At 38.4% G+C, this 14,033-nt stretch overlaps 1 protein-coding gene across 6 annotated transcripts in view; it reads right to left on the bottom strand.

The window, feature by feature from the left end:
* Positions 1–2,806: 2,806 nt before the first annotated feature.
* PTPN2 (protein tyrosine phosphatase non-receptor type 2) overlaps positions 2,807–14,033 on the bottom strand; it is a 112,588-nt gene continuing 101,361 nt past the window's right edge. For 2 of the 6 annotated variants that reach the window (XM_017498454.2, XM_037727862.1), the window contains 2 exons: positions 11,714–11,815; positions 2,807–3,172 (listed from right to left, as the gene is read on the bottom strand). In XM_017498454.2, coding sequence (XP_017353943.1) covers positions 3,151–3,172; positions 11,714–11,815 — 124 coding nt within the window. In that variant the 3' untranslated portion in view covers positions 2,807–3,150. Of the gene's footprint in view, positions 3,173–10,084; positions 11,816–14,033 lie in introns of those variants that run through there. The other 4 variants (XM_037727861.1, XM_037727864.1, XM_017498452.2 and 1 more) reach the window with 2 other exon arrangements.

Here is a 14,033-nt window from a genome sequence, read left to right as displayed (position 1 = left end):
GACCTTTCCAAACTGGGGGCTTATGTGACCATGCCAAAAGAATGTTCAGTGGCAACTACTACTAATATCTCTGCTTCTGATTTTATAAGCCAACTTCTCCACATCTAAGTAGTTATCAATTCATTTCTGCCACAGCACTCATGACTGGTTAAATTGTGTATTTGCTTGCTTACAGGCTTATTGTTTTAACTCTCCCATAAGACCATAGACCACAGTCATGCTTTTCCCCCATCACTGAACATCCACTGTCTCCTATAGTGCCAAGCATGTGTGTTCAATAAATACTCATTGAACGAACGAGCAATATTCCACTAATTCCAAATAGTTTGGGATAGCTGCAGCTAAGGGTGCCTTATCAGGGTAGGCAGGTAATAGCCAGAAGATGCACTGGTGCACACAGCATGCTGAGGCTTTGTGATTTAAAACAAAGACAAAATTGCCTGAGGTGCCATTAGCGAATTTTAAGGAGGGCAACAGTCAGATCTTTAAATTAGTTGGGAGCTGTGTGGAGTGGATCGGCACAAACAGGTGTGCCACCCTAGGCAGGAACCTGCTGCTGTGACCCGCACACACAAGGAAGGTTTAAACCAGGGGTGTCCAATCGTTGGATTTCCCTGGGCCACAGATAAAATGCAGTTAACAATAGCTGGTGAGCTTAAAAAAAAAAAAAGAAAAAAATTGTTAAAAACCCCTCATGTTTTAAGAAAGTTTACAAATTCATGCTGGATCGCATTAAAGCAATCCTGGGTGGCATGCGGCTCATAGGCCACAGGTTGGACAAGTGTGGAACTTTAAACCAAGGCAAGGACAACAAGAGTGAGAGTCGCTGTGCAGAATTAACAGGACTTTGTGAGCAAACTAGACATGAAGTCTAAGAGGAGGAACTGAAGATGAATTTCAGGTTTCCAGGGGGTTCCACCAATTGAATGGAATATGGAAGGAAGAGATCAAAGGAGGGAAATCATGTTCAATTTTTGAGGGTAAGGAATTTATGCAATGACCATTTAGGGAACTGGATATATGGTTTATAAGTCTTAAGTGAGATTGGCCTAGAGTTTGCATGTGATCAGCTTATAGTTATTAAAGACTTGTGAGGCAGACTGCAGTGGCTTTCACCTGTAATCCCAGCACTTTGGGAGGCCAAGGCTGGTGTATCACCTGGGGTCAGGAATTCGAGACCAGCCTTGCCAATGTGGTGAGACCCTGTCTCTAATAAAAATACAAAAATCAGCCAGGTGAGGTGGCGGGCACCTGTAGTCCCAGCTACTCGGGAGGCTGAGGCAGAAGAATTGCTTGAATCTGGGAGGCAGAGGTTGCAGTGAGCCGAGATTGTGGCATTGCACTCCAGCCTGGGCAACAAAAGCGAGGCTCCGTCTTAAAAAAAAAAAAAAAAAATCAGATCATCCAATGTTAAGTGTATTAAAATCAAAATAAAATGCCCAAAGATGGGGTCCTTGGAAACCCCAATATTCCAGAGTCAGGCAGAAGAACTGAGATGAAGAAAACCCAGAGACAAGCTTATAGAGTCTAAGGAGAAAGTTTCAAAGACAGAGTTCTTAATGTTGCTGCCAAGAAGTCATGTAAGGGAAGAACTGAACAGCAGTAGCTTTATTAAGCTATGGTACAAGCTAAAATGACGTTTCTGGGTCATTTTGGGAGTGGTGACAGAGTATGCAGGAAGAAAGCAGATAGAGGCAGCCGAGTGTAGATGATTCTTTCCAGCAGCTTTGTGGACACCATGGAAAGATTATCTTTTTGTACTACTTTGTAGTGTAATAAACTTTTCATGCATTCTTCAGGAAATATAGAGCAGAAATAGTTCATGTACTCCTAAAATAGACCCAGAAAACCTGGCATATAAGGCAAAAAGGAACCTAAGTCATTTAAATTTAAAGAGATGAAATAGATGTATTTGTGAATGACATATGAATTTCAAAGTTGGCAAAACAAAAAAATTATGTTGTTATACTCTTATGGTGCTCAAGCAGAGGGCTGAGTGTCCCGGACAACAAAAATATCACCAAGAATCTAATAACTGATGAGACACACAGCCCTGGGACATGAGATGGCAAACAAGCTGAGGACCTTGATCAGGAAGGAATCTTTCTTATAATGGGAATTGTTTGGGGAAAGCACAACATCCAACACAGGAAAGGCACTATGATTTTAAAAACTGCATTAAACTGCTGTACTTGTTTAAAATTAATATTGACCTTAAGGCAATACCATTATCCATATTAATATTTTCCCAAGTAACAAAGGAATATAACTCTATTATTGCTTTCATGTAACCTGTACTATTAAGAATAGAAAGACTATAGAAGGGCAACTAAAAATATATATTTTTTAATATATAATTTTTTTGAGACAGAATTTCACTCGTCACTCAGGCTGCGATGCAGTGGTGGTGATCTTGGCTCACTGCAACCCTCCGCCTCCCGGGTTCAAGTGATTCTCCTGCCTCAGCCTCCCAAGTGGCTGGGATTACAGGCTCCTGCCACTAGGCCTGGCTAATTTTTTTTGTATTTTTAGTAGAGATGGAGTTTCGCCATGTTGGCCAGGCTGGTTTTGAACTCCTGACCTCAGGTGATCTGTCTGCCTCAGCCTCCCAAAGTGCTGGGATTACAGGTGTGAACCACCATGCCCAGCTAAAAAAATCTTTAAAAAGTGAGTGGCCAATGTTTTGAATCAATTTCAATTTAAATATGTCATTTGCTTGTTACAAAAATTTGAGAGTAAACCCACAGCAAAATATTCATTATTCGAAGCAGAGCTGTCCTAAGATAATGCACACAAACCAACATAAGACTATTTAACAAAAATATTTAATGCTGCCAAAAAGTATAAAAATACAGTAGGAATGGCAGTACAATACAAAGTAATCTCTCCTAATTTATTTCTTGTACATCTTTCTACATTTCATACACACATTAAAAACAACAACACATCCAATTAAAGGTTCTGCAAAGTCTTCTGCTGGTGGGTGCTCTTCATCCCCTGGATGTAAAGTTTACTTTGTAAACAAACAACTGTGAGGCAATCTAGAGGGTTAGCAAGCCTCACTTTAGTTTCCGGAGTGGGCTTCAGGTCTTGCTTTGCACATCAATGGTTCAAAATTTATAGCTGCAGAATATTCTCAAGTCATGAATATTAGGTGTCTGTCAATCTTGGCCTAAAACATAAAATAAGAAGTCATCTATTCAATTCATATTTACCAAACACACAGACGAACATAGATACACACAACATAAAAGGACTAACAATGAACTGAAAAGGTAACCAAAAATCATTCCCACATGACACATTCAACCACACTAAGTGCTTCACTGTCATCTTGGTAAAATGGCTGAAGTGCTAGATTTCCAAACGGTGGTGGTGTGAGGTGGCCTCATGTGGAAGCACCGTGACTCATATTCTTCTTTGGGAATTATTGTGAATTTTTAAGGCCATCTTGTCACTCAAGAAGTGACCTCTATGTGATACTGACAGACAGACAGGTTTTAAAAAAAAATGTACCCACAAGAATTTAGCAAGACTTTATAGTATGTGCTAGACTTACCAATACTTTGGAATTCAATGCAAGTCTAATCCAATTTGAACCTCCACTGTATAATACAGCTAAAAATATTATCAACATAATGTTTGAACATAAAGTTGGCCTATATTTTTAAATCACAGGTTGTCAGCAGATCCTTTTTGCCCTGAAGGATAATATTAACAATCATATCTACTGAAATGAACTGACCCAATATTTAAGCTACTATGAATATAAAGACATAAAATAATTGACAGATTTATTGTATTTTAATGCCAAAAAGTAAAAATAAATGAGAGTTTAAATAAACAACAGACAGATGGAATGACTATTGTTAAGGGCAGTTGAGTTTTTTATGTCACTTCACAAACTTTGCAAGTAACTGAACTTTTTGGGAGGTCAGTGGTATTTCCAGTCTTCCCCGAGCTCCCCTCAGTACCACAAAACCTCCAAATCTAAATACTTGTCATATTGTATCTTCACATATATATAAATAACTAGGAAATATAAACCATATCCACACATCTAGTCAAAAACTCCCAAATACTGAGAATTAGGCTACTCGCGCTAAAGACAGGGTACTTGGCATAACTGTACCAAGCACCCTGGTGTTCTGAACAGTCCTTTTGTCTCTGACGATCCAGCACTGATGGAAAACTGTCAAGTCATCAAGAAAACATTCTCATTAGGTATCTGTGAGTCAAAAACTACTATGGATGCTTATTACACAAATCTTCAGAACCCTGAACAAAAGTGGCTGAAGGAAAGGTACTTTTTGATTGTGTACACACACAATATATATATAGATTCTGAGTGTACATATACACACTCAGAATCAACATATATATATATATATATATATATTTGTTTTCTATGCATTCAGAAGTTTTTTTTTTTAAAACAAAATAACTGAATCAATCAAAGTGAATGAAATAATGATCTGGTTTAGAGAACATTCTGATGTTCTAGTATTTCTCTGTTGCAGTGGTAGTTTAAACTGGTGCCAAGTTTTAAAAATGTGCTCCATTAAAAAAAAACAGAGAATTATCCTGAATTTTAACAGGTAAGAGTGGTTGTCTATTACTTTCCCACTTAAATATCTCATTTAAATATTCCATTAAAAACAGAGTCAGTGTAATGAATAGAAAAAGTATGAGGTTTAGAATTCCTGGAAGCCTACAGATTGGAGAATGAATCTCAGCTCTCCGATGTACTCGCTGGGCAAACTTGGGCAAGTTACTTAGTTTTTGACTCAGTTTTCTTATCTGAAAATAGGGAGAATGCTGTCTACCTAGAAGAGGTGTTATGTGAGTTAAATTTAGATTATATATTTAAGCTGGTTGGCAGAATTGTAGGTGTTCACTAGACCCCATGTCCTTCTCCAGTATTTTGTTACAGATATACTTACCAAGAATGAACTATCATTTATAACAACTGATAGTATTTTTAAAAATTCATGTATTATTTCTTTGTAAATATTATTCAGGGAGGGGTTAAGAAACTCAGGTTAAGTCATTGGGAGGGTTAATTGTTTTAAAGACTTTATTTGCAAGGCTGAAATGACAAATGGCTTCATTTTAGAAAATTCTAAATTTGAATCAATTTTTGCTATTTTTATTTAAAAGTGCAAAGGCAAAAGAAATGGGTTCAAACAAGTCAAATGAAACGAACGTGGTGCTTTCTGTGGAGATGGCAACCCTCACACAACACTTTACGCTGGAAAGGCATAAGGACCACGTGGGTGTGGACAGAGGGTCCACTCCCAAGTCAGCTCTATGCCTGAGGCCATGGAAAGCCAAACTACACCAAAAATAGGTCTTGCCACCAAATATCCACACTAATACCCTATTGAGCTGAATTGAGGCTAACCAGAAACTTCCCTAAGGTGAGCAAAGATACTCTACAGATGACCTACCTAGGTTCCCTCTCCTGAATTTGCCAAACTCAAAATAACTAAAGTTTTTAATAGTAGAAATTTGACATATCAACAGCAACCTGTATCTGAAAAATATGCCAAATTAGAGCCCAATAAAGAATAATTTGATGTGTCTTTAAAAAATGGTCTGTACAAATAAAAAGATTCCTGTGCAATTCTTGGAGCTCCTCAAAACATACTGTATAACATAAAACCAGGAAGTCCTGAAGTAGTCTCTGTAACATCCTCACCAAATTGCACAATTCCCACCTTCCATTCTAAATTTAAAAAATAAAATAGAGTTCAAAAGTTTGGGCTGGGAGCAGTGGCCTATAATGCCAGCACTTTGGGAGGCCGAGGAGGGTGGATCACAAGGTCAAGTGATCAACACCATTCTGGCCAACATGGTGAAATCCCATCTCTATTAAAAATATAAAAATTAGCTGGGCATGGTGGCATGCGCCTGTAATCCCAGCTACTTGGGAGGCTGAGGTGGGAGAATCACTTGAGCCCAGGAGGTGGAGGTTGCAGTGAGGGAAGATCGTGTCATTGCACTCTAGCCTGGGTAACAAGAGCAAAACTCTGTCTCGAAAACAAAAACAAATGTTTGAACTTTTAATTACTCTGATGGATTACCCAGAGATGGTCAGGGCTTTTCTTTTTTCTTTTTCTTGTTACATAGAGATGGGATTTCATCGTGTTGCTTAGGCTGGTCTCGAACTCCTGGGCTCAAATGATTCTCCAGCCTCAGGCTCCCAAAGTACTGGGATTACAGGAGTGAGTTACCAAGCCAGGCCTGGTCAGTCTTTGAAATGTTTTCCTTGTCAGATTGTTACCCATTAAAGACAAGGCCTCACCAACCAAGTAAACACCTATCCATCACTTCTTACAGCTGGCGATGGCTCTGTGCTGGGCTAAAGCATACACAGCAGGAGAAAAGGCTCAGCAAGAGCAGTGAGGAAAAATGCTCCCCTCCCTGAAGGATAATGAGTCTTTCCAGAACCAGGTGCCAGGGGAGACAGCCATTTCTCAGAAGAGTGCTGGGAGAAAGCATGTGGGTAGCATTGGGCAATGCTGTTCTTGGAGCGATCTGAATGTCCTAAATATTCAGAAAATTCCTCCTGCAGAGGAAAAAAGATAACCAAACATACTATTTTCCTAGAAGTTCTTACTTGAATACTACTCCCCAAAGAGGAGTGAAAAAGCTTAAATTCACAAATCTGGATGAACAACATAATGGCCATATTAGGACCAGGCACACAGAACACAGCAACTGAGTGTACAGTGTTGGAACTGGTAAGCTCTTGGTAGAGGAGGGATTGAGGAGTCCACACAACCTGAGCCGCTTTCCACCAAGGCGAATTACCCTTATACATATTCACTAGAACAAAGACAGCTGGAATTTCTAGTGTGTCTGTGCTTCTAGGGGCTCCTGGTGATGCTGTCCCATAGACACTGCTTTGAAGATAGATCCAAGGGAAAATGGAGTCGAAACCAAACAAACTGGGGAGAAAGATGAACGGACCAGGTCAACTCCAGAGTAAACCACACAGGTGACAACCATGCCTGGTATTTTAAATCATGGACAAATACTATGTTTCTGTTTTTCAAAATTTTCTTTATAACATTCTAGGCCCCTACCATCTAAATATGCCAAAGCCAAATAAGGGCTTCTTAAAAGTAAAAGAGACTTTATTAGTTGTTGATGTATAAATGGGAATGCAGAACAGGCATTTCTACTATGCATTTGTTCTGCTATTCACTGCGCATCAAGCACAGCCAGGCTTCAGACACCTCCCCCACTGCAGGCTGCAATAGTCTGAGAGGAATCTATGCCCTGGCTACACATCACTGAGAACCCACATGTGCACCCGTTAGAAAAAACACATACATGAATGTTTATAGAACTGGAACTCTTGCCTGAACATGGAAAGAAATGGGTCACATGCCTAATGACATTTGGCTCACAATAGACTATATTAAAAAGAAATTCTTCATATATGTATCTTTAATATATCTTTTATATCTATTTTATATATCTTTGTGTGTGTGTGGGTATACACTCTCTCTCTCTCTCTATATATATATATATATATATATACACACACACACATACACATATAGAAAGAGAGAGAGAAACAAATACGTATATAGAGAAGTCTCCTCTATTGCCCAGGCTAGAGTGCAATGGCTCCATCATAGCTGACGGCAGCCTCAAACTTCTATGTTTATGAGATCCTCCTGCCTCAGCCTCCCAAGTAGCTGGGACTATAGGCATGTGCCAACACACCCAGCTAATTTTTTTTAAGTAGAGAATCATCTGAGCCCAAGCAATCCTCCCACCTTGGTCTTCCAAAGTTCTGGGAATACAGGTGTGAGCCACTGTGCCCAGCCAAAAATGTCTTTAAACATCTGTATCTGAAAGTAAAAATAAAGGCAGACTAGATTTTTAAATCTGTACAAGAACCACGCAGGCAATTTGGAAATGTAGGTACTCATTATGGTACACAATAGTCAACCAAAACCACCAGGTTCTGGTCTGGAACTAGAAATGTAATCTAGTCAGTGATATTTTTCTCAGAGGGAAATGAGTTGCAGTTGCAGTCTTTCTTTCTTTTCTTTTCTTTTTTTTTTTTTTTTTGAGACAGTTTCACTCTTGTTGCCCAGGCTGGAGTGCAATGATTTTGGCTCATCACCACCTCTACCTTCCAGGTTCAAGTGATTCTCCTGCCTCAGCCTCCCGAGTAGCTGGGATTATAGGCATGTGCCACCACGCCTGGCTAATTGTGTATTCTGAGTAGAGACGGGTTTCTCCACGTTGGTCAGGCTGGTCTCAAATTTCCAACCTCAGGTGATCTGCCCGCTTCAGCCTCCCAAAATGCTGGGATTACAGGCGTGAGCCACTGCGCCTGGCCTGCAGTTGCAGTCTTTGAGAATTATCTAATTCTAGGATATGTTACACATGGACAGCACCATAAACCAGTGGAGAAATGCCAGTTTCAGGAAGACTGTTCCATATCCTAAACTGCCTTTTAAACCAATATATATTTTTCGATTCATACCACCAATCTGAGTTTGAGACAAAGAGGAAGGCACAAGGGCATATTAAGAATCAGAACCCGCTGGGCGCGGTGGCTCACGCCTGTAATCCTAGCACTTTTGGAGGCTGAGGTGGGTGGATCACCTGAGGTCAGGAGTTCAAGACCAGCCTAGCCATCATGGTGAAACCCCATCTTTAAAAAAAATAATAAGAAGAAATAATAATAAGAATCAGAACCCATTCTGCTGAAACATACCATTAAAAGAAAATCATTAACACATTTTTTTAAAATTCCTTTCTCTTTTCTTGTTCATTCCTTGGTAGAAATATTAAAACAATGATGAAATGGACTAAGATAAAGGACCAAGAGGCAGAAAACCTGACAAATGCATAAAGTCTCCTCTAACATAAAAAATGGTTTTTATATTGCTCTGAAGTCCTCCATGTACTTATTGTTACTTTTTTTAACCCTTTAAGAAAGCAAAAAATGGGTATTTTCATTTTTATATGGATAAACATGCAGAATTATATTTTTACATTCTATATATGTGCAAGCATGGATAAAAATCAGTCACAGGCTAATACAAAACAAATACTTGGCTAACACTGGAAAGGAATATGAAATTGTTGGTGTAGCCAGAGAACATGGCATTAAACCAAACGCTGCTGTCAATCTATTAGCAGAAATAGACATGAGTGGAAATGAACTAGACATGAATTATAAACTTTCCTGAAAATAAAAAAGCCCGTTTTTTAAAAATGTTTCTTTCTTAACCTATTCAAAAAGCAGCACTATCTCATTCAAGTCAAACTACGTATCTGACCCTTAAAATCTGTTAAAATCAGAAAATATTTAATATTATGAGGACCTAAGGATACAACAAGTTTGTTTGTTTTTTCTTTTTTCTTTTGTAAGATATAGAACCCATCTAGAATTGCCAACTTTCTTTCTCTGGCCATTACCAGAGAAGTCAGCCATGTCTGCTTGTCTCTGGACCAGCACACCTCATTTAATAAAAGGTCAGGATGATGACCATGGGCACAACACGATGTCATGTGTTTTCACGGCATGGTGAAATACATTATCACTGGTAAAAACTGAACACTATTTAAAGCATCCACTGTCAGCGCCCTTCTCAAGGATCTGCCCAGGGAAGGAAAGATGACTAACCTTACAAGTGTTCACTACACTGAATGTGGTTTTAAAAATATGTGCAACAGACACCACCCAGAAGGACAGAGAGCAAAGCGTAAGCCGATGAAGCGCATTCAGCTAGCACAGGGGCGAGGCATGTCCTCCCTGGCACTGGCTTCCTCAAGCCCTAACCTGTGTACCGAAAGCAAGGCTAGCTTCAACTGGAAATGTCCTAAGGCCTAGCTGCATTTGACTTGCAGAGTAACATACTGTATTTAGCAAAGACAAACCAATGCAAACTAGAAAGAGATTTTAAACCAGTAACAACCTAAAAGGTAAGGGTCTTGGATGCCTCAACACAGGTTTAATGCAGACAGACATAAGAAAATGTCCCTCTTACCTCCTCTCCATTTCAAGGTTACAGGACACAGTAATACTGAATCAGGACACAGGCACATGTTATAGAAATCTTATTTAATATGTAGTACCGCCTACATCCTGCTTTCATGCTTTCAGCATAATGTAACACATTCAAGGAGACTATGCAAATCAATTCAAAATATCTATCTATACCAGTGGTTTTCAAACTGTTTTAAAATGATAACTGCCCCCTTTAAAATACTTAAGCCTTATGCAGAAATCTTACGTGGCATATAAAAAGAGACAGGCAGAGATGCTGTGGTTGAAAGTAACCTCTTGATGACCCTCCTGGACATCTAATTAGCATAGTTTGAAAACCACTGAAATAATGTATGCTATCCATAGTATCATATGCTACCGATGCCTCCTAGCAATTAAATTTATAACAACAATTTCAAGTTTAAGACAAATTAAACACTGAATGGAATGTTGAAATCTGAAGAAAACTAGCACTCAAATGAGCAGTTAAATTCATTAAACAGTATGCTTTAAAAAATACTCATTAGGAAGCTGAAATGACAATATAAGGTTTGCATATCATTATACTATTTATTGAAGTAGAAAGAACCTGAAAAATGTTTACTTCAAAACTTCAGTCTAGTAAACTGAAATCATGAATCATAAAATGCTGCTTCTTACTTTTACTTCCTAAATCATGATTTACCCCAACTATAAATTAGGGTAATTACATTGAAATTTTCATGAAAAATGAACATATTAATAATGGGATTTACAGAAACCAATTTCTTTACAATGTCTTGACCAACTGTTACCTGACTATCCCAGTAAGGAGAATTTTCCTTCAAAGATATTTTTAGGAAAAACTTTTGTTTCTTTGTTTGCTTTTCTTTTTAAAATGGGGAAAACTGTAAAACATAAAAGAAATGCAATATATAGTAGAAATTTCTAACTGCCCATATCAAACTTCTCTTTAGAAAAATGGAAAATGTATCCAGTACAATTGAATCAACATACAATTTATTTTTTTATGTAACAGGTTTTTCAACTTGAGCTTTTAAAAAGTACAGTTAACTACAAAAGTACGATTAAATAGATACTTATAAAATATATTTACCCTGAAATGGTTAAGAATATAAAGTGTTGATGCCCATGTCAACAGTACATTATACATTACACACATTAAATGTCATTTTCTTTCCATTAATAACGTAGATAAAACCATAATATTTATTGCTTATATCAAGTGCAAGTTAAAATCCAGATAGCCTCCAAAAACAAATCCTGTGATAAAGGATTTCTCAATGTTGGTCAGGTGAAATACTGTATTTGACATGTATGAATACAGTTGCAGAATTTACCAGTTTTTAACAAACATGAATGTCTTTATTTTAGACAGCCATTTACAGTTTGGGTTTCAGAGGAACCTGCAGTGAAGAGTCCTGAGATGTTGGGCTTGTGACTGTAAATATCACTTATCTGGCTGATGTTTATTCTACTGCACCATTTTTGGGATATGAGGCATTTGCAAACAAACCTCTATGATTAATGTAGCACTGTCAGCTACTAGTGCAGAAGCTTGCTGGGCAAAATTAATTGTTTATTTATAGAGCATTTTGCTGAAAAAACAGTGTCCAGCCAACAAAAGCGCCAACCAAAATGACTGACACAAACCCCATCTTAGTGAGAATAGGTTGCCAATATAACCACCTTTTTCTTTTTCGTTCATTCTCATTTAGCCTCTGTTTCATCTGCTGCACCTTCTGAGCTGTGGTGGCCTTTCTGTCCTCTCGAATACGCTTCCGTAGAGCACTATGAATAAATAAAAACAAGTAAAAGGAAGTGCACAGAGAGCAGGACTTAAGTACTCACACAGAGGATCTAGGTGCAAATAAAACCATACACAACTACATAGGTTTTACCCTACTTGAACACTGGAATAATGAGGGTTAAAGTCTCAATTTTTTTTTTTTTTTTTTTTGAGACGGAGTCTTGCTCTGTTGCCCAGGGTGGGCAATCTTGGAGTGCAGTGGTGCAATCTTGGCTCACTGCAACCTCCTCTGCCTTCTGGGTTCAGGTGATTCTCCTGCCTCAGCCTCCCAAGTAGCTGAGATTATAGACATGCACTATCATGCCTGGCTAATTTTTTGTATTTTTAGTAAAAACAAAGTTTTCCCATGTTGACCAGGCTGGTCTCGAACTCCTGATCTCAAGTGATCCGCCTGCCTCAGCTTCCCAAAGTGCTGGGATTACAGGCATGAGCCACAGCACCTGATCTCAGAAATTATGTTTCAATGGAAGCTCTCCAACTCCCAAGATACTTGGTCTTTGTTCTGTATAAATAATAATGCCACTCAGCTACTCAGGAGGATCAAGTCCAGCTTGTGAGACACAGCAAGATCTTGCCTCTCGACAAACCAGCAAACCAACTAACCAACCAATGAACAAAAAACCCCACAAAAAACAGCCAATGGCAACATATAGGTTATATTTCTTCCATCCCCTCTTTTTACTTTTCTGTATTACAGCAAAAGTTTAACCAGCTTCCCCGACCTCAAATTAAACATTACTGACATGGTAATTTTTCTAGAGCATACTCCTAGACATATAGCTTGATTTAAAGAATTTTTTCTTTTTGGTTACAGGGCCTAGTGCACAATGGTGCTTAAAAATCTCAAATTCCTCTTCAATGTCTCCTACATTGAGACTACCTTTTTCCTGGCCAAAATGTTTAATCTGAATTTAACTATGATAAACAATAATTAAACAAATGCATTGTATGGGGCATTCTAAAAGATAACTGGTATAGAAACTTCAAAAATACAAATGTCAAGCAAGGAAGAAAAAGGTAGGGAATAGTTCCAGATTAAAAGAGACCAAAGAATCACATCAACCAAATACAATATCGATCCTTGATTAATCTTGAAATATTTTTTTTTTTGAGACAGAGTCTCGCTCTGTCACCAGGCGCCATGCTGAAGTGCAGTAGTGCGATCTCGGCTCACTGCAACCACCACCTCCCAGGTTCAAGCAGTTCTCCTGCCTCAGCCTCCTGAGTAGCTGGGACTACAGGCACTAGCCACCATGCCCAGCTAATTTTTGTATTTTTTAGTAGAGACATGGTTTTGCCATGTTGGCCAGGATGGTCTCCATCTCTTGACCTCGTGATCCGCCCGCCTCGGCCTCCCAAAGTGCTAGAATTACAGGTGTGCGCCAATGTGCCTGGCCTCTTGAAATATATTTTTTTAAATAGCCACAGAAGTTGGGATCAGAAAAATGTTCTAAAATTAGAATGTGGTACCAGCTACACAATTTGGTAAATATATTAAAATTCACTGAACTGTAAACTTTGAATGAGAGTAAACTATGGTATGTAAATTTATCTCCATAAAACTATTTAAAAAGCTATATGGTGAACCTTTTAGACAACAAGAGAAATCTGAATTGAACTATGTATCAGAATATTTAATCACTGTTATACTTTTTGGTATGCTGGAACCTTCTCTACCCAAGAGATTGTTAGTGGAAATGTAAAATGGTTCAGCTGCTGTAGAAAAGTTTGACAGCTCCTCAAAAAGTTAAACATAGCGCTACCATATGACCCAGCAATTCCACTCCTAGATATGTACTCAAGAGAACTGAGAACACATGTCCATGCAAGCTCTTGCCAATATTCTCCTACTATGCAGAACTTTGTTCTTGCCATTTTTTGCTGTTCTCCAAATTTGTTCCCCACTAAAATAGAAACCTTCCCTTCTCTCCTGTCCTCTCATTTCAATTCTGTTCTTCAATTCTCCTTGCTCCACCCACTCTAGCCCTTCTATTCCTATGGCATTTAATTTGCAGTAAGTAATGTATAATTTACTAATAATGTGCTAACTTGGGTACCTGTTCTATCTTTATAATATATTCTGCAACTTAAGGATGGACTGTGTTTTGCTATCTTTGTACATCTTATTGTGCTTTCTCATGTCTTTTCCACTTTTTGTTATTATATATAAAGGTATCCCTGGCTGTCTAAAACTCCATC

The sequence above is a fragment of the Cebus imitator genome, unplaced genomic scaffold (assembly GCF_001604975.1).
Source record: "Cebus imitator isolate Cc_AM_T3 unplaced genomic scaffold, Cebus_imitator-1.0 Scaffold242, whole genome shotgun sequence".
Classification (NCBI taxonomy): Eukaryota; Metazoa; Chordata; class Mammalia; order Primates; family Cebidae; genus Cebus; species Cebus imitator.
Note: the sequence above shows the minus strand (reverse complement) of the source record. Positions and strands in the feature narration are given on the sequence as shown.